Genomic DNA, 27,663 nt, shown 5'->3' with positions numbered 1-27,663 from the left:
ATACAGCATTTCATAAGCCCGACCTCAACCCCGGCATCCACCTATAGGCTGTGTAGTTTACATTCCTCGAGGGAGGAAGCGATTATAATCGCCCCCCATTCCTCGCTGTGCTGATCTTACTGTTCCTTGTGGGGAGTGATGAGGAGAGCGCCTATATGCCAAACAATAATGCTGTACATATTCTACATTTACATAATAATTTATTCCAAATGAGTTGCCTGACTGAATGAAATAAGTTCCTGCATCACAGTGAACAGTTTTGAGTTGAACAGAAATATATGAGCATGTGTCTTTTTTTTGTTTTATGCTCTTTTATTCTTTTTACATGTCTTTTTAAACTTCATTATATAAAACATCTTGTTTTGCCTGTGTATGAAATGTCATATATAAATTAACTTGCCTTGCCTTGCCCTGCCCTGGCGCAGAGATTCATGTCAAAAAAATATTGGTTAAACATTATAGGGGAAGAAGCAAAAAGTACTTCTGCAGCTGCCAGTTAGTAACTAGCTGGTTAAGATAGAGGAACATACAGCAATTCATTTGCCAGATACCTCCCCTTAGTAGCTGGTGGAGACTGAAAGAGAAAGACTTGAGTTGAGCCAAATGATCCTGATTGAGCCTTTATGATGAGATCTTTAGTGGCCCGATCGAGTTCTGTTTCCAAAATGTGAATTTCTGAGTTTGCCAGTTTAAGAAAAAAACATACTAGGTAGGCCTACCACAAACAAAAATGCCCCCAATTTGAACCCAGTTGAAAACTTCTGTTGTATGTCATCACCCTCTATCTCCCCACATTGCTGACATCTCATTATTCTATCAGATAAAGGAAAGATGACCAAACAGACCTCCTTTTGTTTTCTTCTTCTGTCATCTTGACTATGCAGGTCCATTTACTAGGTTCATGCCGATGCGGTATACATACAGATGCAAATTAGTCTGAGTGGGATGTGGAAGTGCTCCCTAATTAAATGTTGTCTGTACTCCCTAATCTATATGACCCTGACGAGGACCATTAAATTGACACAAGTTGGTTCTTTTTAATTGCCTTGCAGCTCATGTAACAGAGGCTTTTTCCTTTCAGTTTTTTCATGCAAGACTGCATGAGATTATTTTTTGGATCACTGCACTCCTTTGTGACCCAGGCAGCACTTTATTCCTCTCTGCTTTTAATATCTAAAGTCATATCCCATTTGCCCAAGGCACAGATTGAGATATATTGACTCCCATGTTAAAAAAACAACCACAAACAAATATACATAGTTTATTCCTTTATTCGGTTACAAAAGCATGATGACTTCCTTCCAGGACACTTTGGTTAGAAAAAAAAGTTTATTTCTCAAAAGTTGGATTCCTAATAGTTGAATTCTTTTACATTTTTTAAAACTGTGAACCCATTTATTGACCATCGTTTTAATTTGAAAACTCAGTATCACCCTTTCCATTGTTTAAAAAAACAACAATAAAGATGAACAATCTGGTGATTAGATTCCAGTAGTAAAATACTGTGAAAAAGGAAAGCGACAAAGAAATATTCAAATGGTGTTAAATTTCAAGCACTTAAAAAACACCAACAGGAAGTCCTTTTTGAAATTGCAACAAAATAAAATGATATTAACCCAAAACTGGCTTTAAACAACATTAGCTTCTACGGTTTATTCAACATCAGTGTGTGTGTTTCATTTTTTACACTCCTCAAAGTGTATAACACTTCCCCGGCACACCAACTCTCCTTTATAATACAAACATTGAGTGTCTTTTTTTTTTTTTTTTACAAATCTGTAATGGCATATAAAACATCTTTCCAAAGGTAAAGCCTCCACTGAAGAGTGCTGTGCTGTGTCCTAATTAATACAACATCAGCAAAAGAAGACGCATAGATGAGGGAAGAAAGGAAAAGTACTCACGCAGTAGGTAACTAATTCAAGTACACTGAGGCATGATTGGGAGAACAAACATTTTCACTGGGGAAGAGAAAAGCCTTTTATATACATAATAGGTGGAGATATGTATGATTTCGGTAAACTCTGACTGCCCATTTTTCTTGCTTGTATGACGATGTAGAGAAAGAGAGAGGTCATACATTAGATTTGGTACCATATTTTTTTAAAGCAGAAAATCAGAGGAGAAGAAAAAATAATACAAGACTATCTGTGGAAGCAAGAGGATGAGTGCTGCCTTTGTACAGGCGCTTGGCCTCTGCTGTGAAACGAGAGGTCAGCTGGAGTGTGTGGTACATGTAAAGCTGACCTCTGGCATCCCACAGCAGCGAGAATCCCATTTCGAGCCACAACCTTCCAGTCACCTTAAAGTAAAATCACACCTTTGGACACTGTTGGACTCTTAGATATCAACCATGTGTGACGATGATGATGTTCAGTGCATGTCAGGACTTTATGTGGTGATGAATTACTGGAATTTGCCATTTTGATTAACCCACTTTTCCCTTCAACTTGCTTCACCTGCTTAGTCTTAACTTGATGGTTTCCTATATTTTCTTGAATGATTTCTGGTAATCCAGATAGCTGAACTAGTTGTTCTCTGCAGTGGAATAGTGTTGTGGGTGGAAAGCTAAAGTGATGGATAGGTAAGACGAAACAATGTTCGTGTTGGAAGACGGCACAGAATGTACCCTTTAGCTTCTGGCTGTGAAAAACTGTTATTGGTTTCTCTTTTGCTTTGACAATTTTCCCAGGTAAGACTGAGAGTTTAAAGGCTGGTGACATTCTATATTTCTCATATTGTCAACAAATCTAATAAAAAGACCAAAACTAACAATTAACTGATCTTACAAAACAAGTATTGCTTGTGCAGTCAAAGCCTGATATACTGTAACTTATTCTCTTCCATCTATTAACTAAAACATATCAGTGAGCCACATTGTTGCTCTGGATATTTCACTACCATGAACAACACTGTAGTTTATTTTGAGTAAATCCCACACCATCAACCTGCAGTGTATAGTGCACAAAATGTGTAATCTGCTGCTGAAAATAGTCCCCAACCAATGCACTATTTACCACAAAAAATTACAATTTCTAGCTCTTTTAGTAAAATACTGAACATATTTTAACAATGAAACTATATATCTAAATATATATATTTAAATTAAATATGTATGTCTTCAGTAGGAATCAAGGGGTGTTTTGGGGCTAAGTGTCACAAACGGAGTATTAAAGCCACTCAAAACACTGCATATCTATCATGCAATGCATTACAGTCAAAGTTTAAATCCAGAAAAAGTTGAGATTATCAGAACTATTTGACTGTGGTTTGATCAAATTTGATTGGTGTACAACAGCAGCAAACAACCCTACAACTGTCATCACATTTTGTGTCAAATATTGCTAAATCCTCACTTCTTCACAGAATGAACCAAGGCCCGCCCACAAAAGAAAAGTGAGAGGAGCACAGACAAGACCAAAAATACTGAAATATTTAATCAGAAATAAGCAAAACTGTTTGAAATTTAGCAGAAACTGATGTGTTCTGATTGAGAAAATAGGTTTTTAGGGCCTCTGAGGGATGATCCATCACATTGTTGTCATGTCCATTATAGGATTTGTTGACAATAAAAAAAAATATAATCATGCCAGCCTTATTTTTCTTCTGTACTTGATTCTATAGCACAGCATGAGCTAAAGTTTGTTATCTGCTCTTCTGTTGGTCAGACACACAGGAATATAAAATACACCACTACCGATAAAATGGGCCAGGAAATGCAAAGTGCATCACCGATAGTAATTTTGTGTTAACAGTATTTCCATTTTTAAGGTGGAATTTTACTTTAAGGCCCTAAATGGCAAACCCAGGCTGTCCGGCCCTTGTCATCTCTGCCCTCTACTGTCCGGGGCCTGCCACTCTGATTTCTGTTTACTTGACGTGATCTGAAAGGGAGAACTCTACAGCCGAGCAGTGCGGTGACCACCGTAACCTTGACTTCCAGTGAACACAGCTAATAGTGACTGTGAATCTGTCAGTCACACCAAGTGCTCCAACCCCGCCTACTTCCTGAGCTAGCTAGCAACAGCAAGAGGAGACCAACTTTACTTTTATAGGCCACGCACAATCTGCAGGGGATATGCCACTCTCAATAAATTGAGAGCGAATAGCTGCGCTGCCCATTTCATTAAAACTGAACAAAGCTGAAAATACATCACAGGAGTAAGCAAATAATGCAGCAACAGCTCTGACAATAGTTTGAGGAATATTTACTCCAGATTATATCTGAGTTTGTCAATCTTTGCTCTTTAACGTGCTATGAATGTCACAACAGTAGAATACAGTGTAAGGTCACTCAGTACTGTACATAATGTGTCAGTGTGTTTTCTCAATTATATAACTCTTCTCACACAAGTCAAAGTGAGCATTTCTGAATCTGCACCCTGACTGTTTTTGTGATCATTAAATACTAAAACTCTCTATCTGTTGGCCAAACAAATGACCCAGTAGCAACAAGTGTATAGTGTGTGTGTGTGTTTGCATTAGTGAGAATGGTCATATGGCACAAAGACAAGGCATGATGTGTTAAATGAGGTGTAGCAGCAATGCATGGTTGTTGTAGCCTGGTCAACAGCTGATTTAAACAGCATTAACCTTCAGCCGAGTGTAAATCAAATCAAACTACTTCTGACAAAGCTCTTTGTGCTATTACAACAGCGTAAACCATATACTATATCATAAAATCTGGCTATGCTACACAGAGCACTTTGTCCTTCCAAAATGGCGTGTAAATGTGTGAGTGAAAGAGAGCAGGAATGTCTCAAAACAATATCAATTCATCGTAGCAGTCACAAGTTTTTTTCCTCCTCTGCCATGTCTGTGCAAAGACACGTTCCATCAGCAATCAGAAAGCATCTAGGTAGTACAAGGTCAGCAGTGGAGGTGAAGATATTGCACACGCAGACTAACGTCAACAGCTCCATTGAAATGGCACAGCGCAGGCGTCACACTGAAGAATAAGGTTCTTTTTTCCCCACATAAATGAACGCTGTAAAAAATTCAAAAACACGCCCCGTTGACGGCTTCTTTATTGCAGCACATTTCCCTTTTTCAATATCTCTTTTTCAAACATCCATTTATTTAAAAAAAACGTTGCGAGTCTCTGTTCGTAGTTTGCAAGGAGCGGTTCGAGAGTGCATTTTGGCAGTAAGTTAATTTCAAGTCGGGCGCGTCGACAGCCAGGAGAAGATGGGTCAAACCAGACAGCCATGATTTTTGAGGTCATTAGAGTCTTGTGCTCTTCTTCTGCCCCACCCTGCCTATTCCTCGCCGCCAGCACAGTCACGTGATAATCACATGCCAGAGGCACCCAGTCCCATGCTGGCGGTGTGGCTCATACAGGGCAGCGTCTGAACGGTCTTGGGGAAGTCGTGGGTGAGGATTCTTCCGTTCTCTCCGCCGCTCCCGTTGCCACTCATTCTGGTCAGGGTGGAGCAGCGCATGGCGTCATTGATGGATTGCTGTCAGAAACAAACAAACAGATTGCAGTTAGTCTACACGCCAGATTTCAGTCTCATACACATGCATGCATTATATCCTAATCAAAACAGAGAAAGCTTATGCAACAGTTAGAGCTAGCAATACACAGAATTATGTATTTTAAAACGTCTTTCAGCTATAGAAAAATAAAAATACTTCTGCAGAGTGTTATGTAACTTCTCCAGTCTTTATTACATGAATATATGCGTATAAGCAGCTGTTTATGTCACTATCTCAATGTGGTGCTGGCGCGCCAAGAAATTCAAGGGCAGAATGAGCTGTTAAGAGTCCTAGGGTGCTGGTTTTCACCCTCTTTATCTGGGCCTGAGTGATATTCGCGGGTGGTAAACCGTGGTGCTGGCCGATGTGCATCAAGGTCCTAATTTGTAACAGGAGGAGCAGAGCGAAGAGTGGGCAGTAAGACGGGAGCTGAGGCTTCACTCATTGGTTTAATAGCTCCATTCTCCAGTCTAGCGCAATAAAAGCCACTGGGCTCGAAAGCCGACCTAATGATGTGTGATGCGTGTGTGTGTGTGTGTGTGTGTTTCTATGGTATCTGCCCACATCCCCTATTCTATAGCTGATTAAATTGGGCAAAGCGAGTGCGATCTGGAGCAACCGGTGAGTGCTGCATGGGGATTGGAGATTTAAACCGGCCTCTAATTGGAACGCTGTTGTTGTTTCTTTCAAGCCAAACAGCATAAAGGCACCGCTGACTAATAGGCTCCTCACCAATCTCATCAGCATACTGATCAGGTGCTTCTTTGTGGGCTGATTAAAATATAAGAGATTCATGTAGAAGATCACTCCTTTTCTTGGCGCTGCTTTGCCTGCTGTTTACATGAAGAGTATATCAGCTAGGGGCTTTGATGTTGGAAGAATGAATCAAAGGTTGTCTGTTGTAAATTGATCCATGAAGCAGATGACCAACACATATCGCCGCTGCTGGAGGAGAAACCTCACATCTCCCAATAAATAGTCTTATAGGCAACAAGTCCTTAGGTTTCAGATTTCTCAACATACAACAATTTGAGTTAGACTGTTCTAGGTTAAAGCAGTGATGGAGCACATGTTAGCCGCACCAGGCCTGCCTTATGGTATACATATAAAGGATGTTCACCACAATGGGCCCTGCATTTGCGAGACAGTCAGCAAACAAAGAAGAGGGAGCAGGGGAGAGATTTGCTCACAGCGACAGAAGTAGAGAGATGTACCACTGTGATTTAAATTGCCTTTATACCTGTACTGCAAAGTGAAATTATTGTAATGAGTCTAGTAATGGGATTGAACCTTATGACAGAAAGGAACATTTCTGTAAGCTGAAAAGTAAAGTGTAATGTGTACTTAATTACTAGACAAATTTTAGATTCTACATTATTCACCATTAAAAGGAACTGATATAGAAATGATACATTAATATCAACATACAGTCAATATGATACAGAATAAAAGGCTGAGTGTGCTTATAGTGACATATAAAGTAACTTTAAAGCCGAACTAACAACCATGTGATGCTAACACTGGGAAAATGATTGTTTTGTTACCATATAAGCTAGTGTGCCAAAAATATAAACCTTCGAATATGAAGAAACAGGCATAAGGACAATTTTAAAATCAAGTGGTTCAACAACACTGCAGGAGATCAGTGACGTAAAGACTGAGCGGCAGAGGTAGAGAGAGGTACAGGAGAGCGTTTGCACTGCGGTGGAAGCCGTGAGAGGCCCTACTGTGATCACGGTTAGATGGGCGGGGGGTGAGGAGGCAGATGTCATCAGCAGCATCATCATCATCATCATCATCATCATCATCATCATGGCTTGATCACAGCGTTTCCTACCCCGTGGCTGTGCTCTGCCCTTATATCTTAACAGTGTTGTTGGCGTACAGGCCGTAGCTCTGCAGCTCTGTGTAGGGGGCGCTAGCACCACTGTCTAAGGCTGAGCAGTGAAAGGCCTGAGCGGCTGAAGCGGCAGCAGCTCGCGCGGTGGACACCTTCATTCGGCGCGACTCGGTCCTGGACTTGTAGCAGAACTCCACCAGCGCCACCAGCATGGCCAGGCCCAGGCCGCCGATCAGGATGTAGAAGACTCCTGCCACATTGCTGAGGCTCAGAGCGCTCGTCTTGTCCTGGGGGGAGGGAGGAAGGAAGGGGGCAGAGCCAAGGGGTGAGGAGCGGTAGTGGCAACAAAACAGAGTCTACAGCTTTACATACATATAAGCAAAAACTAAAGACAGACACACACGGAATCACACACGTATTTATAGACAAACATTAGTATCACAAACAAGTCATAAAGGCAAGGACTTAAATGCATATAGCAAGATTACACACAAATATACACACACTCAAACCCATACACACTTAAAAATACACACACCCATACACACACCCACACACACACGCACACAGACCCATAAAGTATACAGATGAGCCTGACTAATTAGGCACACAAAGCGACAGTACAGTCATGTAAAGTACATGTAGAGTAGAAGACAAGAAGACCAGACACACACATAACTCCACACAAAACCAAACATTAACAATAAAACATATTTTAGAGGCCTGTCTCACAAAGTAGGATTTGATATGTTAGCTGGATAACTTTGGATCTAACTCTGCCTTTTCAGTTTCATAAAAATAACTAGCAACTCCGATACCGACCAAACCTGGATGTTTTTCTCCAGGCTTATGATTGAAAACTATCAAGGTATCCAAGTAGGGACAAAATACTGCAGTCACATTAAAATGACAGGTACCAGCACAGAGGCACTCTGATATAATGGCTTTGCTTTATTACTCTTAAGATAATTTATCATATCAGAGATATATTAAAGATATGTAGTACAGTCACAGTCCCTCTCTAGGAAGTGCAATGGTAGGACTCAAAGGCAGTTTAAAGGTACGTTAGTAGTACGTTAATAGTGTAACCTGTCAGATGGTTCAGTACATTTATGACGGCACAGCCTGATACCCACTGCAGGGCCTAATGAGTGGCCAAAACATAATTTAACATGAACAACATGCTTCTATTGGAATGCTCACTCAACTTCTGGCACATTTTACCAGTGTATTGATAAAAAAATATATCGTAAATCATTTGTAGTACAGTTAGTGTTCCTTTCTGGCCAAAAACCAGGGCTTCTCGCAAAACAGTAAATACAGTGGGTGGTTGGAAAAGTCATTAATAAAATCTACTTTTGCATATTATTACATTAAAATTCTTTCAGTGGCTGGTTAGATGTAGACTATTGGACTCATATTCCATCACTGCAGGGACAGAGAATATGAAACGACTTCATGATGACGCTGTCATCTGAATAAGACGTATTCTGACTGGGCCCTAATGACGAGCAGTGATCAGACATTTTAATTTAAAAAAGGAAGAATGTCTGCACACTGAAAATTAGCTCCCAGTGATTTATTCAAGCTACATTTTGGGCTCAGGCCTTTATCAAGTCTTTTTTAATTTAACAAATCATACTCCTGCAGTGCCCCTCTCCATGCCAACAGAAGCAACATTAATGAAACATTAAATGCTGTTTTTTCTTTTAGTTTTTCATCCAGTATTTTTTGTCTTTAGAAGAGAAAAAGTCAGACCTATTAGTTTCCATACATATTCCAGACTACTTAGCATATTAAAATGTCATATTATGGAGGCTTATTTAATAACACTAATTAGGTGTATACTGTTGGCATTTTATTACTCTTTACCATATTTTTTATAGCTTTTTATATTCTAGTTGTGTCTTTATGTTATGTATATTTAACTTCACTTAAATTTACTCTCTGCTGCTCGGAAGTTAAATTCCCCAGCATGGATCAAAAGTTTAATCTATTCTCATATTAAGTTCAATGCTCTTAAACTGTAATACAGTTGACTGTTCGACACAACTGTGTTGAAGCTAGTTGGTTATCAGCTTTCTGAGACTGAGAGTTATCCAGAATCAACAGTGTTAGATTAGATTACTACAAGCAGATTCTAATTCAAAGATAGCCTGACTACACTGAATTTGCTTTGTGAGACAGGTCCCAGATAATAAAAAATGCATAATGATCTAGAATTTTTAGGACTTATTTAAGCAATTCTTAACATTTTACACAAAGCCTATATTAACCTTTAAGCTCAAAATACTCATAAACATGACCGTTTCCCAAAATTACATATTTGTGAGGAGTACAGGTAAAGTGCATAAACACCTCTCAACACATGCATTCATGCAGCAACAGCACAAACAAACTCTCTAGTTCAAAACTGCTCAATGATATGGGTCTCTATCACAGTGGGACCTACTCACATTTATAGACTGTAATGAAATTGGATCATTAAGACTTAAATCAGTCGACCTAAAGGGCTCTCCTGGAACAGTGGGGTCTAACGAGGATGTTGTTTCATGTAAATACCTTGAAGAGCTATAGTTCTGTTAGGATGGTTTGCACTTTATTGTGCCCCTATTTGTATTTGAGTTTACAGTTAACTCAGTATATCAGTGTGAATTACATTCAGGCATTTATTTATTCAATTCAATACTTTAACCCCAAGGGCAAGTTGGCATTTGAATACATTTAGTCTGTATTTTATCTTGATATGCCCTGTCATTTAGTAGTATTATGTCATTAAATATTGTTTTAATACCTGTGTCTCAAACTATGTGACATGGGGGGCTGAGAGTTTGCAACATTTTTACTCCAAACACAGACAACACCAGATGATTTTAAAGACTGTGGCTGAATTTATGTTCATCCCCAGGAACTGTATTCACAAAGCTTCCAAGAGTTGGTCCTAGTGGTCGAACGCTTTAGAATAAACGTGTGTGTGTGTGTGTGTGTGTCAAAACTTTCTAACCTAAAAATACAATTAAAATCAACCAAAGAAAAAGGCTACTAACAAAGTGTCTTTGCCCTTGACTTCAAAGTAATGAGTTTTTTAGGCTGAGGAGAAAATTGTTGCAAATATAAAACATCACATATTCAGGTTGTGACTACCGCTCAGACGTGAAAAGAAAAGCTTATTTGCTTCTTGCTGAGAGTTAGATGAGAACATCTTTAACACTGTTGTCCCTAAATGGTAAACATGAAGCTAGTGCTAGTAGCCAATTAGCTTAGGTTAGCATAAAGACGAGGAACAAAGGGAAAACAGTTTAAACATTATACCTTGTTTTTTTAATATGTACAAGTACTGAATTGTACAAATAAGACGTTGTGGTATTTATGTTCTGCAATATTATGTTGGCCACTTTGGTTGCTTTTTATACTTTGGTTTTTGTACAGATTAAATACACTTTGAGACAGAGCATGCTACTATACCAGTTTCAATGTTTTGAGTCTTTATGCTATGCTAAGCTAAGCTATGCTGCTGGCACTAGTTAGCATGCAAGAATAAGAGAGGTGTCAATATTCTCATTTAACTTTTTTAAAGAAAGAGAATATGCATTTTTTCTAATTATGTCTGAATATTCCTTTAAAATTAAATCATGTCCCTTAACACTTATCACAAAGTTCCTATAATATTTAGTAAAGAGGCATTTAAAATTTGACTTAAATATAGACTTATGTAGCTGTACTGCAAAGATGTTCATGACCGACCCAGTAACAGTGTATTCTAAATATCTCCTTAAATGAGACTACTTGGTGTGAGTCTTTTGCTAAGTTTGGAGCTTATAATATCCCCTGACACTTAGCCCGCCATTGCACATGGTTTGACCATCCTGATCTAAAGTATCAAAATATGAGCAAAAGAAAAGAAAAGAAAAAAATCATGATAGCTGACATTTCAAATAGCAAAAGCTTTTCTGTCAGGAAGACTTCTTGAAACAGTGGATATAACATAAAGTGCAAATGCATGCAAGCACAGTGGCATTGGTGTGACTCGGGGGTTGATCTAGTAGATTGACAGGGTTTGCATCCATACATGCACATTCTACAGTGAGAGACTTGGGGCAGGATTATTGTAGGGACCAGAATGCAAAGGTTACGCCTTAACATGTTCGAAGAGTTCAGCAAAGTCCGACAGCCTAATGTCATCATCTGTCTCCCTCATGTCCTTCTGTGTTCCTTTTTCCTACTCTTTCTCCTTGGGAAGTTGATGCATTCTAACAAATAGCTTTCAGAGTGATTCATATTCAATCTGTAGTACAAACTCAAGGTTATCATCACACTTGATCTGTGTGTATGCGTCTGTATGTATGCATCAGTGTGTGTGTGTGTGTGTGTGTGTGTGTGTGTGTGTGTGTGTGTGTGTGTGTGTGTGTGTGTGTGGGGGAGGTTTGGATAATCTATTTCAAGAGGATTTATCCGATCTAGATGATAACTGGAGTCTCTATATGTATAACAAACCATTGTAACAATCCTAACTAATCCACCACACAATATTTATATAATGAACATTAAATCTCTGACAACACAAACTCATCAGTGGGAACAAATAGACACCAGAGTACCACCAGAGTACTGGCACGAATATAAGACAATATTTCTTATAGAAGTTTAAAAAGCAAAGACTAAACTTTTTTTTTTCTTTGAATATTGTAACGGCCCGTGTGTTACAGGATTGTTACTTTAAGAGTAAACTACTATAAGCTAGTTTGTTTAACTTATCCCTTGTAACATATCTGCTAACAATCAAGCCAGAAAGTCTCCATTTAAAAGTGAGACTAGAAAGAAACAAAAAAACACATTTGTCCTATTGCCTATCAAAGGTTGGAGCCAGACAGTAAAAACAATATAACAATTTTGAATTATTTCATATCGATTAAAGCTGAGTCATTTGTTCAAACTATTTGTTTTAGTAGATTGATGCATTGACTTTCCATAATTTTCAATGGATGAATCAATTAACCACAAACTGTAGTAACTGTAGTAATTTATTATAAAATGTGTTAAACATAGTGATTCTGCCTAAATTGTTACATTGTTTAAAGGGTCTCAAGTTTAAAAGTGTTCTTGTGTGTTGCAAAATGGGAGATTGTCTTATGTTCGGGTCAATACAGTAGTTCTATTGCTCAGTGTAGAGGCTGAGGACTGGACTTGGGGCTGGTCTAGGATCAGGGCAGGGTTGTGCTGGGAGGTGCTGTGAGGTGACAGGATTGGGTTGGAGACTAACCTTTCTTCCGGAGTCCTTGCTGCCACACTCCCCTTTATCGTACCACCATTTGTTTTTCAGTTTGTCTAAGACGGCTTGCTCATTGAGTTTCAACACCGCTAGGTTTACTGGGATTCTTCCAACCATAAGAAAATAACATAAATAACATATTATACATATATATGTTATTTTATGTTATTCATTCAGAGACATAGAGCAGCAAATAAATACACACGTTAATGCTTGAGCTTGTTTATCGGTCAAAAAAATAAAATAAAAAACTCATCACACACACACACACACACACACACACACACACACACACACACACACACACACACACATATATATAGCATAAACATCATTAGAAACATCAGAATCAAAGTGATATGCATTAATACTCCATCTAGCTTGGTTGGCTTGCTCCCTAGGGCAGTAGATGTGTATTACTATATCACTTTGGGTAACCGGCACGCTGCTTACCCTCACTTATGCAACACGAATGTCTCAATTGTATCTTTTGTCAAAAGTAAATGGCCAATGTTAACAGCAAAAACTGAACAAATTCCAAAGCCACTTATGAATGTCTGCAATCTTAAAATATAATTGAGCATGAGGAGGGACAGCTGGTTTAATTACTGCACATTGATCAATTTTTAATCATCGTTGTTCCTTTTGTTTAAGCAGGGGAGCTGATATAAAAATGTACACCTCTATGGTGTTCAAATTCAGCCACTGCAGGCCAAATAATCACCACCGCTGGCACTTTTCCTTTGCCCTTTGCCACACCACAGAGAGATTAAGTGCTGCTAGAGTGGTACTGCAGCGTGGGCCTGCCGGTTACCCCCCTCCCCACACACCCCCCCACTCCATGTGGTGGTGGGTTACCCGCAGGGTTTATCAAACTGGCTCTGACCTTGGAGTCCCCGCCCCCGCTGCCGCACTCTCCCTTGTCGTACCACCACTTGTTTTTCAATTTGTCCAAGAGGCCCTGCTCGTTCAGTTTTAACACTGCCAGGTTTACTGGGTTTCTTGAAAATAATATAAAATGATAGCCATTAGGAGACACTCTATGGGACAGATATAAAGAGATTGCTCGCATGGTGGTGGTGATTATGACAACATTGACTTGTGATTAGAAACTCCTGCATATAGCTACTGATATGAAGCAGGAGTACTGGCTTTAGATGCACATGTTAGTTGAATATCTGCAATGAGCTAAAATGCAGTGCCCATACAGTAGCAGAGTCAGGTTTTACCAAGCAGGGGCCTCAGAAGGAGGCAGAGCAGACACTATAAATGGAGATGCCTTGGATACGGAAGTCTGTCTACAGATGGTAATTTCCTTTCAGTAGCACCAGCATACAGATTGCTATGGTAACTAACCTATCAATATTCAACCCATAACGGCATCCTGGTGAATAGAAGCCTGTGTTGATTAATTTACAACTATCAGCACAGACAAATGCAGGCAGAGGCTATGAATGTTTTAATCAGTTTCACTTCCACAACAAGTTTATTTCTTAAATAGGCTGAAAGTAAACCGTGCAACCAACTATAGGATGGAGTCCTGAACATGAATCTATATGAGCCACCTCATCCAAAACATCTCCCCAAGGTTTGCTCTCTCTCTCTGGTGAGTGTGTGTGTGTGTATTTCCTATAGCTGAATGGTCGAGAACAAAGACTCTCTCCGTCCACAAATCACAGAAAGGCAGAATCTGCAATCAGAATTGGCATAAAAGAAGTAAAGATTACAGCCTTTGCCAGATTGTCCCTCAAATCAGTGTCAATTCTTCTGCGCAGCAACAATTTAGTTATGTGATATTCTGCCTTTCTCACCAGCAGATGCAAGAGAGTCTTTATCCCCAGCCTTGAGTTGACAACACAGCTGTAGGGAACACAGATATCGTGAGAGCTGGTAAAACCTCTGAATTCTTTCTCAGCCCAGTGGACTCAAGACAGAAAGAAAGAAGTCAAGTCAAAGAAGTGTGTGGACATGGATGATCCGGAGACCTGCAGGTCATTGGTTAGTTTGGTCAGTCAGTTTGTTAGGTGGGATGGGAAAAATAGTCAGGCAGGCATGGGGGTGGCTGGACGTCATACATGTAAGAATGGAATCAGGGGGCACAGAATATATACAGAACATTTCACAAACTGATCACAAAGTGTAGCTTGAAGACAGGCAGTCAGCACATCCTGTAGGAGTAAGAGTAATGGCATTTTTCTATCTTTTTTCAAATTGCTACTTTCAATCAGACCTGCACTGCAACATGAATATTAGAATTTATATATACATTCATTTATCCAGCAGGGATATGCAGATCGGTTGGACTGGTATGAGCTCTCATACTGAGCTTAATAAGCAGATCTGTATCACGTCAAATACTAAAACATTTTCTGTTCTGCTCTGTTCATTTGCAGCAGTGAGCTAATTTTGATGCATTAAGCTACTTCTGTAGCTCTCCACTTGCATTTTAATGTGAAGACAGTGGTAAGCTTTTACTGTGAACTTACAAGTGTTGACAGTGTCATTCCCTGTTAGCTAATGTAACCACAAATGTCAATGTTTTAACAGATATATTTTTCTTAAAGTACATTTCCTCCACTTCTGTACACATCACCTGTAATCTTATACGAGAACTGGGTGTGTAGAAAAGATGAACGTGATGGTTCGTAAAACTCGTGCATCCATGATATTTAGTAATTAATGGATAAACGATGCACTGCAGGTATGATTGAACTCAACTCTTTAAGTTCATTGGACATTGACTCATGTCTGATTCCAGGTGAGCAGCTCAGTTAGTCACTTTATACTTAAATATGCTTAAAAATATATGAATCATTCAAAATGTCCATCTTTTAATGTAACACTACCAGTCGCAAATGTCCGTTATGTGTTAATGAAACTCAGTATCAGACGTGTGAATGGCCAGAGTAGCAGCGTGAAAATAACATTACTCGACTCATAATTAAGACAAAGAGAGAGAGATGATGGGGCATCCTCAGCAGTTCAACCCTGCATCCAATTGTACATTGTAGGTTTGGACCAATCTGACTTTATGACTTGGGAGCAGATTATTTTTTCACCAGTTTTTTTTGTACAGTACTTACTGTATGAAATGTAATTTGTATGGAATTTCAATGGAGCCTCTGAGTAAGACATAGGCAACATTTCTACTCAGCGTATTCTGACCTTTGGCTGTCAACCAAGGTGGAACCCCGAATGAATCCTCAGTGAGTTTGAATGAAATCTCCCCATATGGCTCCTTTCATTAAAATGAATGAGGCCTATTAGAGATAGATTAAAAGCTTCAGATGCCACCAGCTCCTGCGCTCTCTCTGTAGTTGCAGGAGAAATATGAATGAGAAGTTAAGGTGCTAATGTAATGTGAAAAGACAGCTGCTCCTCTTGGACATCGATGGCAGAAAAGTACATCCAGTATGAATTATCATACATTATGTCAATTATCACATTGAATGTGGCAAATTTAAATTCATTCTCTACTGACTTCACATTCAAGGTGTGAGCCCTGGCATAAGTGGAAAGTGGCCATTTGGGTTTGTTCCTTTAAGCTGTAATCCTGCTTCAAGGGCCCTTTTGGCACATTTACATTTTGTATGTGTGTTTCTGTGTGTTTAAAAGGATGCTTCAGTTTTCAAAGCTGACTGCGTGAGGCCTGCCACCACAAACGCTCATGAAGCAGGTTTCGAATGTAATTAGAGGCTAGCAGGAAGACAAGTGTCGCTTAAAGAGGATGGGAAATTTCATAGTCCTACTTTACACTTCTGCTAGTGCTCACAAGTCAGCTATGAATAGGTTTGCTGCATACATACATATGCAGACACAAACAAACAAAGGTGTCCTTCAGAGGTGAAAATGGGGATGATAAAGTTGTAAATGTCTTTGTGACAGTGTGAAAAGTATGAATAAAAGAAGAAAAAAGTTTAAAGAAATACTGTAAAAAGTAATGCCATGCCTTCTAGGTCAGATAAGAATGCTTTCATAGTATATAGAACAGAACAATAATACTGACATGTTGTGTGACATAATGAAAGGATGCATAAATAAATTGAAATGCATGAAATGCAAACTTAGAAACTAGAGAAATCCAAGTTCATGTATGTGTTCATACTAGGCTGGGCGATAAATCGATTTTATCGATTAATTTGAATTCGTAGTTAAACACGATTTAGTTTTAGTTAAAATCGGTTTTCTCTTGAACTTCCACAACACCGGCGCTCCCTTTGGGCTCCTGTAGGTCAGAGTGCGCTAACCCCTCCCCCCACCTGTCCACAGCTAAACACAACAAGGCAGCAAGCGAGGATGAGCTCGTCCCCAAAAAAGGCACAGTGTCGTCGGTTGTTTGGAACTGGTTTGGTTTTGTGGCGTCCAACAGCGAACAAACCACGACCCACTGCAAAGTTTGTTTGAAAGCTGTTGCAACCAAAGGTAGCAGTACGACGAATTTATTCCAGCACCTCAAGCAGAGGCATGCAGCCGAGTGGGAGAAATGTTGCTCTCTGCGAGATATACAGGACCGCAGCCCACAAACACCCCCTAAAAAACAGTCTACAAAAAAATCTAATTAATTAATTAAAATCGTAAATCGGGTTTAGTGTGAAAAAAGAGATTTTATTTTTAAGCCATATCGCCCAGCCCTAGTTCATACATGAACAAATGCTGCAAGAACTGAGCTCAATTGACAAAATTCAACAGGTGACATGTGATGCTCATGCACAAGCTCCAATAAAAGCACTTGGAGGCTTTTATCCAGCCACGCCACAGTGGCAGGGATTTACCTGAGAGGAGAGCCCTTGGGTGTGGCGATGCCATAACCTTTAGAGTCCAGGTTTCCTCCCACCTTCATAGTATCGCACGGTTTCCTCTGCTCTATGTACTCGTTCATTGTGGACTCCAGCAGGTAGGCATACTTGCCCTTGGATTTCCTGACTCTCATTACGCCCTCGTCTGTGGTCTTGACAAACACGGACGGGTCAGCCGCCTTCATGTAGGACCACATCTTCTCAAACACAGCGATCTTAGACCTCTGACAGCCAGAATTGTTAAGGAGAGACAGTGTCAGTGTGAATACTTATCTTTATCTTGTATGATTCTGTGTTGAGGTTAATATCCTTCAACTGTTCATGAAATTAAACCGTGTTTTCATGCTATTTATCGTCAATCATCAATAACCGTTTAATGTATTTGTATTCTGCAGTTACCTCGCCGTATATTTGTTTTCATTTTTCCCAGGTGGTTTCAACGTAAGGGGATTCATAGAAAATGATGCATACATGTAATCCAGCATTTAATTTTCTCACCCTGAAGAATTCTTTGGTGGAGCCGGCATCCAGTGTTCCATAGGCAATCTCCGTCTGCTTGGCCAAATCCTCAGCACTCTCTATAGGAGACACCATCCTCTCCACTGTCAGGAAGGCAGCCAAGTTGGCAGTATACGATGAGATAATGATGAGGGTGAAGAACCACCAGACGCCTCCAACAATACGTCCAGAAAGAGAGCTGAAATTACAGGACAGGATATTTGCTTGGTCAAATATATAAAAGACACAATATGTTTACATGTTCATGTATCTTCAATTCATGACTGTTGATTCCAAGTTTCATTCTTACAAACAGAATCAATTATATGTTCATGTAGTGACTTTTTCTTCCTGGCCAACTTTGCACACAATCAAGAAAAGCAATCTACAAAACTTGTGATGTTCACACCATCCAAATGACCTACATTGCATCACACTTCCTCTGCACTCACACACTCTTCGTTCCACCATGCTCGGAGAGCTTAGCCCAATGTGCTAAAGAAAGATAACCAGTTCCACAAAGGCCCACTCAGCTTCCTGCCTGCCAAATTAATCTCACTTTAAGAAAGTTGCCAATATGTTTCATGGAACCACGCACATTAATTGTTGGGGATTAATAAGCAGAGAACACTTAGCCACAGCTCTAATTGCACTTTAAAAAAAAACAAAAAAAAACCCCAACAACAACTGGATGATTTGTGAGCAAAATCCCTTGAGTCAAATCCCTGTATTTCTCTCTGCGTCTCTCTTCACCTCAAGAGAAGCCAGCTTGAACAGCAACAGCAGAAATCATGTTGCGTTACATATCGGGTCCCCGACAAGCGCGAAGGCACAGAGCGGCGGAGCTTACGCAATGAAAATGACACAAATCTGAAACAAAAAAGGCTTTCATGATTCACCTTTGTGCCGCCAAGCCAAATGGAGCGTGAACATGAAGGCGAGATTAAGTACGAAAAAAAAAAAAAAAAAGGGAGAAGCTGAAACATAATCATTTAAGATGCTTTTCAGATGACGGGTGGATGATGAAAGAGCAGCCGGGGAGCGAGTGGAGAGCAAACACAGAATGGATGCTGAGCCTTTGAAAATCAGTTGGGAGAATGCAGAGCTGTCGGCAGGGTGTGTGTGTGTGTGTGTGTGTGTGTGTGTGTGTGTGTGTGTGTGTTTTGACTTGTTCACTGATCACTGTTCAAAGGGTTGTGGGTAAGGTTAAGCTTTTTCTGTGCAGTGAGAAAAGCAACATGCTTTTCTAAATACCTCAATGCATATTTAGTATTGCAGCAAACAATTCACAAGCAAGTGGTTGATTCTCCTGCGTTAAAACTCTCCATTTCAGCTCTGCAGTTACAGAACCAAAAGAAATTCCTCTCATACTCACAACGTCACAACATCTCAGACTCCAGACCTTCTTCAGGTAAATGTAATACTACATGCAAGAGTAACATTAAAAATCAACCAATCATGGGTCACCAGCAGCACCATCAAGGTAAATAAAACCCCTAAGTGAGCTCTTCAAATTGTAAACAAGAATAGTCATCATCCAACAGATTCATTTCATACAAGGAGTAATCAAATAGATACTGGGAATAGAGATCAAATATTGAACCAAATATGTGAATATCATCCAACTGAAATGTCAAAGGATGGATCAAGTGTATCAATGTCATACACATATTTTAATAGGCCTTGTGAAAATATCAAAAGTGGCTAAGTTAAATAATATTATGAAAATACCTCACTACTAGTAAAAGTTAAAAAGATGGTCAGTATTTTCTACAGATCTAACTGTTAAAACAAGAAGACAATAATCACATCAGCAGCATCTAACTGATTATTGATATATCTGCTGATTATGTCAATAACTATGTCAATCTCAACTGATTTATAGTTTTGTCTATAATACGTCAGAAAAAAATGAAAATGGTAGATGATAATTTCCCAAAGTCCATGGTGAGATTTTAAGATTGATGTTTGTACCAGTACCATATTTGGTAAGTATATATTTACACTAAATTTCTATGATACATGACAAAGAACAGCAGCAATCGCTCACATTTGTACACTTCAACATGCGGACAGGAGGAGGTGAGGATCAAACCGCCAATCGATCAATGGATGACCCTCTTAACCACCTGAGCCACAGCCCCCACCTTTTCAGTAGTAGATCAAATATGTAAATAAAAGTGAGCACAAGTGATTGACAGAGGACTTTCTGACTGCAAGAACTAACTCTCCAACTGTAATACCATACATTAATATTGTACTGTTTAAATTCTTTCTTAATTACTTCTCAGTCCTCTTGTTTAGTATTCTGTGAAAAGAAGAACAACTTCACAAAGAACTACCCAGAGATTGGGGAAAAGAGAGAAAGTCTGTTATGTTAGGTTGAAACAGCAATGCAAGAGAGAGAGAGAGAGAGAGAGAAATGGCAAAGATGAAAAGTAATCTGGATAGTACCACCAGAGGCTGACAAACTCCTTAGCTTTGACTGCTGCTGGCCTCCAGAGATGGCAGTAAACAGCTGTCCAATCCCTCTCCTTCAATCCCCCTTTTTTTTCTTGCCCTCGCTCTTTCTCTCTTCTTCGGCTTTCTTTTTCCTTTTCCCCTCCATCCAACCCTACGTCGCCGCTTGTCTCCCTGCCTGTCTCTTCATGCGCTGCGGGTGACAGGGGCTTGTTTTGGGCCAAGACAACAATGGCCTACACCTTGGCACTGACACTGACGCATTCAAGTATGCATGCACACATACACACACACACACACACAAACAGATACACACATGCATACTTTTCCTTCCCGAGGACAATTCCTAAGTGTGTGTGAGTTTGTTTGTGAAAGAGAACAACCGGGTCACCATTTGCTGTGTGTGAGTGTGTGTGTGTGTGTGTGTGTGTGTGTGTGTGTGAGAGAGAGAGAGATGTTTGTACGTGTGTGTGTGGGTGTGTGTTGGTTCTCCTGCAGCAGTCCTTCTCCCTAGTTGTGCAGAAGGACTGGCAAACACAGACCTGCTTGTCTCTGTTTGTTTCCTTTTGAACTTGTTTCCTTTGAGCCTCCTTTCTGCTCCTCATACATTATTTTACAGAAGCCAACCTCAGTGCCTCTGTAAAACATTAACTAAGCTGTCTTATTACAGTAAGGGGAATCTTTCAAGTAGCACTGTAATTTCATAGTCTTGTTAAGGCACTGATTAATCAATTATTCACTCTGCCTTTTTTTTATTGCTTTACAAAGAAAAGGAATGGTAATGGGAGCAGCAGCAGCACAAGCTCAACAGCAGTAGTATACACTACTATACCGGAATGCGATACAACTGTGTCATATCATTAAAGCTGAAATTATTTTTGATAATTAATATTAATAATTTTTGATGATTAAGTCATGTAACAAATAAATATACCAAGAAAATACCAGCTAAAGAAAATATATAAAATTATATATTAATATTAATTTGTGTTTATTTATTAACAATTAAAGATAAATCACTAGAGAGTTGTGTTCCACTGGTTGTCCTCAGGACATTACAGAAGATGATCAGTTTTGCAGCAACATTTCCCCAAGTAAATACCGGTATGTATTCTGTATTTATCCTTGTGTTTAGAGCATGAGGTGAGGAAGTATAGCTCTGTCTCTGCCTGTCTCTGTCACACTGGGAGAAGCATCTTAGTTTAGTTGTTTAGAGTTTTAGTTGTTTCCTTCCAATATGTCATAGTTTTGTTTTTGTTTTTTGATAATTTAGTTTAGTCTGATTGGGTTGGTGATGTGGTCCTGAGGCCCTGTCCAGACAATCCAACATTTCCCGGACCAGCTGGCTGAGGGGACTCTTCTCTGGCTTCAGCTCTTGGCAGGTTAGGGATTTGTCTGGGGGGGGTCACTTGATTTTAGGTGACTGTAAAATTGAATTGCTCTTCTTTCTATTTTTAATATGAGGGCGTATTGGCCGAGCTCTGCTCTACAGGCATTATTTGGTGTACTCTGTTGGACCTGCAGGATGTTCTTACAGAATTCTGGGTGGAAAGATTCTATTGAGACAATGAAAGAAAACATTCCTTCAGGTGTGTGTGTGTATGTGTGTATTTGATGGGTAGTTATGATAGACACCAAAACAAATTGGACCAGCTCTCTCTCTCTCTCAACTCTGTCAGATCCAGACCTTCATCCTTTGCTATATGATCTCCACCCACAGCTCCCTGAAAATCTGCTGTAGCACTAAACTCTCATTAGAATTCCCCTGGCTGGCCTCCTCTATTCGATATGGTAATTAGCGATGACTAATGACTTTAGCAAGTGTAAAAAATGAGCCAGTAATGGCCACATTACAATGGATTAGGAATTACAGAGGTTTAAATGAGAAAGAAAATGGTCTCTAATTATGGTGTGATTCTAAGACAAATCAGGGATGGAAAAGGAGTTTTCTGCTACACTGCTTTTTTGCTTCTTAAAAATGTAAAAATGAGTGAGACAGCTGTATGTTCTTAATGACTGGGCACAGCCACTCCTGATATGTCTGGACAGACAAGACTAGTTTTGTGCAAGTCAATAGAAAATACAAAATGAGAATGACAGAGGCTGGCAAAGTGGAGCCAGCAAGCAAAACGGCATGCACAGAAGCAGAAAAACCTACAGATTAGAGCAGATAAGAGAGGTGCATGCACACATTCACATATAGAGTCAGTGTTATAACAGATTCTTGAGTGTTAGTGAGAATGTGCTGACTAATTGGCCACTGCTGTGGTGAACTGCAGGAAACTTTCTTAGCAATCACAGTTCACTAGATGTAAAAATGATTACACAGCACCAGAAAAAAAAACATAACACCAGAGCAGTATTTATATCAAGAACACATCACAGAGAATACAGTAATCGACACAAGACCGCAGATGATAAAGTGAGACTGTGTGTGTGTGTGTGTGTGTGTGTCTTTATGTGCCCGCACACAAAGATCTTCTCTGGAGGTTCAGCCAAATAAATACCAGTCTAAGTAAGTATCTTTATATTGTATTAGTGGCCAATTATTTCTCCAGAATAAAAGTCTTATTCTAAAAAAAAAGCCAAGTCAAGACTCCCTTTGTCTGGAAGGATATACCATACACAGCTCTGTATAGTGGTCTTTCTAAGTTGTGTATACACAGTTTTTGTATTCTCTCTAAGAGGATCTACATGTCTAGAAACAGGCTGTGATAATTGAGGCGAATTATTCATTTGAATGATGTAATTTGCAGTATTTGTGACAAAGTGCAGGCAGAGAATGCTGGGCTGCTGCTTCATCATGTTCAGATGCGATTACAGCATTCATGTGTATTAACAAAACCTTAATAACTGTATTCATATTTTGCCCATAAATCTCAGCTGTATTCTACTAGTTTAACAGCTTATATCACAGAGCTTTTGTTAATTATATTTCATCAGCTCTGCCATAGCTGCTTGTAAATGTTACGAGTTGATAAAAGTTTTATTAAGCTCTTGATTCCCTATAGGCTCCTCAGCGGAAAAAAAAAGCGCCTGTTAAAAACATGCATAATAATGTGTGCATGTCAGGATAATTAAGCACAATAAAGTATTTATAAACGTGATTACCTTTTTATGTAATTGTGCTGCCATATAGGTCACTGTGGTTCCTGAAACCACATGCAAAAGGGCACTTTTGGTCCTCCACTGTGGCTTCAAAATTGAACTAAGCTCCAAGCAGATACACGCCAAATTGGTTTGATGTACAACACACAATGCTTTTAGTGCACACCTGGCCACGGAAAACAACAGACACATTTTGAAAATGCACTTATCTGACGCTTACAGTGTGTTTGTCGCTTTCCACCACTTCATTCTGTCTCTCTCTGACTCGATATTGCTAAATGAGGCTCTGGGGGATGAGAATGTGTTATGGCCAATATTGTTGCAAAGTGGTGGTTTTACTTCTGATTTTCTTTGCTTGCTTGCTCGTGCTTTTGTTTTAATATAGATTGTTACATTGTATATCTTCAGAGCGCTTTCATCTTCAAGGCCAACATAGCACGCAAGCTTTACGCAGCAAAAAATAATGATTTATTAAATCTCCCCCCCTCTCCCTCTAAAGGTCAGTATTACCATGCCATTGAGTTGAAAAGAGAACATTATGATAATGTTGTTACCAGCCTGCAGCAACCACACCGAAAGCTGGTTATTACACTCATTCAAGTACGCTTTGGAAAATTTGACAAAAAGCATTATGATTAAAAATGCTATTAAATTGTTAAATGCGGGTTTCTTTCATTAAGAAGCAGCTGAGTTAAGTAGATGCTTTGCAGCATATGGCTTGTTTGAGTGGTGGTGCATGAAAAGACAACAATTTAGCTCCCAGCCACGCTGCTGCAGAGGAATCAATATGATTGAGATATGAGATCACTGTATGTGTGGCTGTGTTCGCTTAATAATATCATGGATGCTGTCTTAGCCTCATGTAACCTGAGATAAGTCAGCGCTGGCGAGCTGTGAGAGCGCTCGCTACGCTCCCACACACATACGCACAGCCTCTTAGTCACTCCAGCTAGAAAACAGCAATCCAAACACAGATACATCACAACTGAAAATCAATAACATCAACACATACATAAACTGACTTGTAGCACATTCAATCTGGCTGTATAATAACACAAAGAGATGACATGCATGCACACTCACATGCAGTTTCATAAACCACAGACACTTGATGTGAAGCTGCATTGCTCTGACAAAAAAAATCTGTCTCTTTATGGTTGCCATGGTAGCACACTCTGCACTCCAAACAGTACAGCTGAGCTGAGAGAGACTTTAGTCATCTCACTCCTCCTCCTCTCCCTCTCTCTGTCTTTCTCTCTATAAGGGGCAACCACTCCTATAGTAGGATAAAATTGCCATTACAGAGTGAAAGCTCTTATTAAGGCGTCTTTCAGCTTACAGTTTAGGACACACAGGGCTGACTGATAAGCCTCTAAGCATCCCAATGCACATCTTTCGAGTCAAACTGTAACAACGTTACTTTGGTCCAGGTAGATTTCCCATGTGGCTTTGGGGCTGGTGTATAATTTATGGCTGAAGAAAAGACATTCACATACTGCCACAGCTTGATTACAGCAAAAGCCCCTCTCTGCTGCTGGAAACATATATGTGCCTCAGTGTGACTGTGTTTTATATGCAGATGTGACAGAAGTATACGCCTCTGAGGGGATGGTGTTTTTGTCTGCGTACAAAGTGTGATACCCCAGTGAAATCCTCTTGGGGAGTATGTGTGTATCTCACTAGTTTCTGCTAGTGAGCGTGCATGTATGATCAAAAGTTGCCTTCATGCAATTTCCAGATAAATAAAACATAACTGATGCCATGAACTAAACTGAACCATCTCTTTATGAATAAATTATTCCTTCCTACCAAGTCTTCCCCAAATGCTTTCACAGTAACTGACTAACACCACAATTATCTAATTCAGTAGTTCTTGTTGTTTATGATAGCAATGACAACAATAAGGCAAAGTGATACGTAATTGATCCCTGTGCAAAATCAATAATTCCCTTGATCTCGAAATATTCACTTGGCTCATCCCTGAGGCCTTGATTAGCAATTAAACAGCAACTTAAATGTGATTATACAACATATGAGGCAACATTAGATTTATGATTTGCAGGGCATGGTTGAATTACAAAGTTCCGCATGGATGGGAGCATTTTCCATTGTGTTGTGTAAAATTTGGGTAAAAAAAAAAGGGTAACATCTGTTGTGCAACAAGGTGAGCATCTGAAAATAAGCACAACACACATACAGCTTCAACAAGATAAATCTACAAATACAATTGATTAAAATAGCACCAGCAATGGCAGTGCCAAGTCAAGTCTTATAAGACAACATGCATAATTTTGCATATTTCAGCCCATTAACTACATATTATGTGCTCGACTGTAACAAGAAAACATTTTTTAGATTTCACACCATGCAGGCAGCCTGTTTCCATTCTCTTTGAGTACACCATGAATATAAAGTTGAAGAGAACTGAAAGAAGACTGGTTGAGATAGATACTCTCACACAATGAACATTTTGTTGTCATTCTATATTTGTCAAAGTTCCATTATCACCCAGCGCTGATGCAGTTACAAGAATATCATTGTGAAAGCTCTACATGGTGATGTGTTTAAGGGCTCCCTGACATATCATCTAAAATATCAGTTTTTAAAACAGCCTCTGTCCTGAATAGTATTACTACAAGACAATGTTATAACTTTGACAAAAAATAAATGTGATGAAACATCCATTATCTTTTGAAAAATTGACGCCAATAATATAATATGCAAATTATATCTAACACAGTCGATGGACTAAAACATGCTAAACCACTAGTATGGTCCTTTAAGTTCTATTACACACTTTCATACTGTATCTTTGTCTATTAATTAGCCATTCATTAAGCCCCGCCTTCCTTAGTTACTGTTGCTACGTCGTCAGACTTTACGATATTTTAACGTTAGCTTAATAAGTTGATTGAAAAGGCAAAAACTGAACATCCTCCCCAGTTGAGGAGTCATGTAGAAGACGTAAATAAATAAAGAAGCATATTTGTTTTTGTATTGTAGTGTAGAGCTATTCACTCACTGCATTACATAAGTTTAGAAATTAAATAACTGTAGGATCACTCTGTTTGGTTAGCTTACATACCATACTACAAATGGTTTTTACTGACGACCAACAGATGTAATTGGCAAGAGTAATGCTATGGTAATCTTGGCTCGGGTTACTGACGTGTAAACTGACTTCAAATTCAGTAAAGAAAAAGCACACAGCCACTAAACTCAGATAGCACACATTGGATAACTATTATACAGTGGACAAGCTATATAAACAGCAGTTTATATTTTTTTTATGTACTTTGTAGCCCGGTATGCAAACGAATACAGCTTATATTAGTGCATACTGCTTCAACATGTGGAAAAATACAGACCTTGACAGGCCTTACAGCTACTAAAATATTATTGGACAATTGTTGTTTTGTCTTGCCAGAAATGAATTACTAAATATGTATCCTGGCTGTTTTGCCCTCTCCTGTTTAGAGCTTCAAAGAGGAAAACAAGCATCGCTTTATGACAGTCAGCTTGAGAAATACTGACCCTCCCCGGGTTACCACAATATACCATATATTCGATCTATTATCGAATGATTCTGACCGCCAGGCTGAGAAATTGCTGTTGTGGCGGACAGAGTGTGAGTGACAGAGCTGATTTATTTCAGTCTACAATCATGTAACTTGTGCAACACGGGCGCTGAGGAGAGGAGAAAACTCCATGAAGCCATCAGACACACACAGAGAGACGTTCATCTTGGCACGTGCGCACACACACACACACACACACAGAGACATCAGACATCAGACCCAGACATAAACCTCTCAAAACACATTCACTGGAGGAACATCATGAACCCACGCCCTTTTACTCAAGTTCTCTTCCTGCCAAGAGCTCCCACCTGGCAAACTTCAATGCGGAAATTGAGACCCAAGTTCAAATCAACAAGGTCAAGTACGACGCAGGTCCTGCTGAATGTATATGCTGCTTTTATACTTTCTACCTTCAGCTAACAGACAGGAGCTGGTTTTCTGATTTGCTCCCTATTGCCATGAATTTTCATTGCTGTATGAAAGTGAAATTCCTCACTTGTAATGTTAAATAAACATTCAAACCTTGATTTACACCATCTTTTGTCCTGCAGCTGCTTCACAGTTACAGTATTCAATTAGTGCTTCCACCAGCAAGGGTCACATAAGATTGGGGGAATTGGAATTAACTGGGGG

The 27,663-nt window shown here is 39.5% G+C and overlaps 1 protein-coding gene across 5 annotated transcripts in view; it reads right to left on the bottom strand.

Annotated features, from left to right (window-relative positions):
- Nucleotides 1-1,255: 1,255 nt before the first annotated feature.
- Nucleotides 1,256-27,663, bottom strand: part of gria1a (glutamate receptor, ionotropic, AMPA 1a) — a 71,520-nt gene continuing 45,112 nt past the window's right edge. Inside the window, exons 12-16 of one of the 5 annotated variants that reach the window (XM_051421150.1) lie at nucleotides 17,882-18,080; nucleotides 17,360-17,607; nucleotides 12,579-12,693; nucleotides 7,471-7,605; nucleotides 1,256-5,459 (exon numbers count right to left, since the gene is read on the bottom strand). In XM_051421150.1, the coding sequence (XP_051277110.1) occupies nucleotides 5,292-5,459; nucleotides 7,471-7,605; nucleotides 12,579-12,693; nucleotides 17,360-17,607; nucleotides 17,882-18,080 (865 nt within the window). In that variant the 3' untranslated portion in view covers nucleotides 1,256-5,291. Of the gene's footprint in view, nucleotides 5,460-7,205; nucleotides 7,606-12,578; nucleotides 12,694-13,473; nucleotides 13,589-17,359; nucleotides 17,608-17,881; nucleotides 18,081-27,663 lie in introns of all 5 variants that reach the window. The other 4 variants (XM_051421149.1, XR_007887337.1, XR_007887336.1 and 1 more) reach the window with 4 other exon arrangements.

This window comes from Dicentrarchus labrax, unplaced genomic scaffold (assembly GCF_905237075.1).
Source record: "Dicentrarchus labrax unplaced genomic scaffold, dlabrax2021, whole genome shotgun sequence".
NCBI lineage: Eukaryota > Metazoa > Chordata > Actinopteri > Moronidae > Dicentrarchus > Dicentrarchus labrax.
Note: the sequence above shows the minus strand (reverse complement) of the source record. Positions and strands in the feature narration are given on the sequence as shown.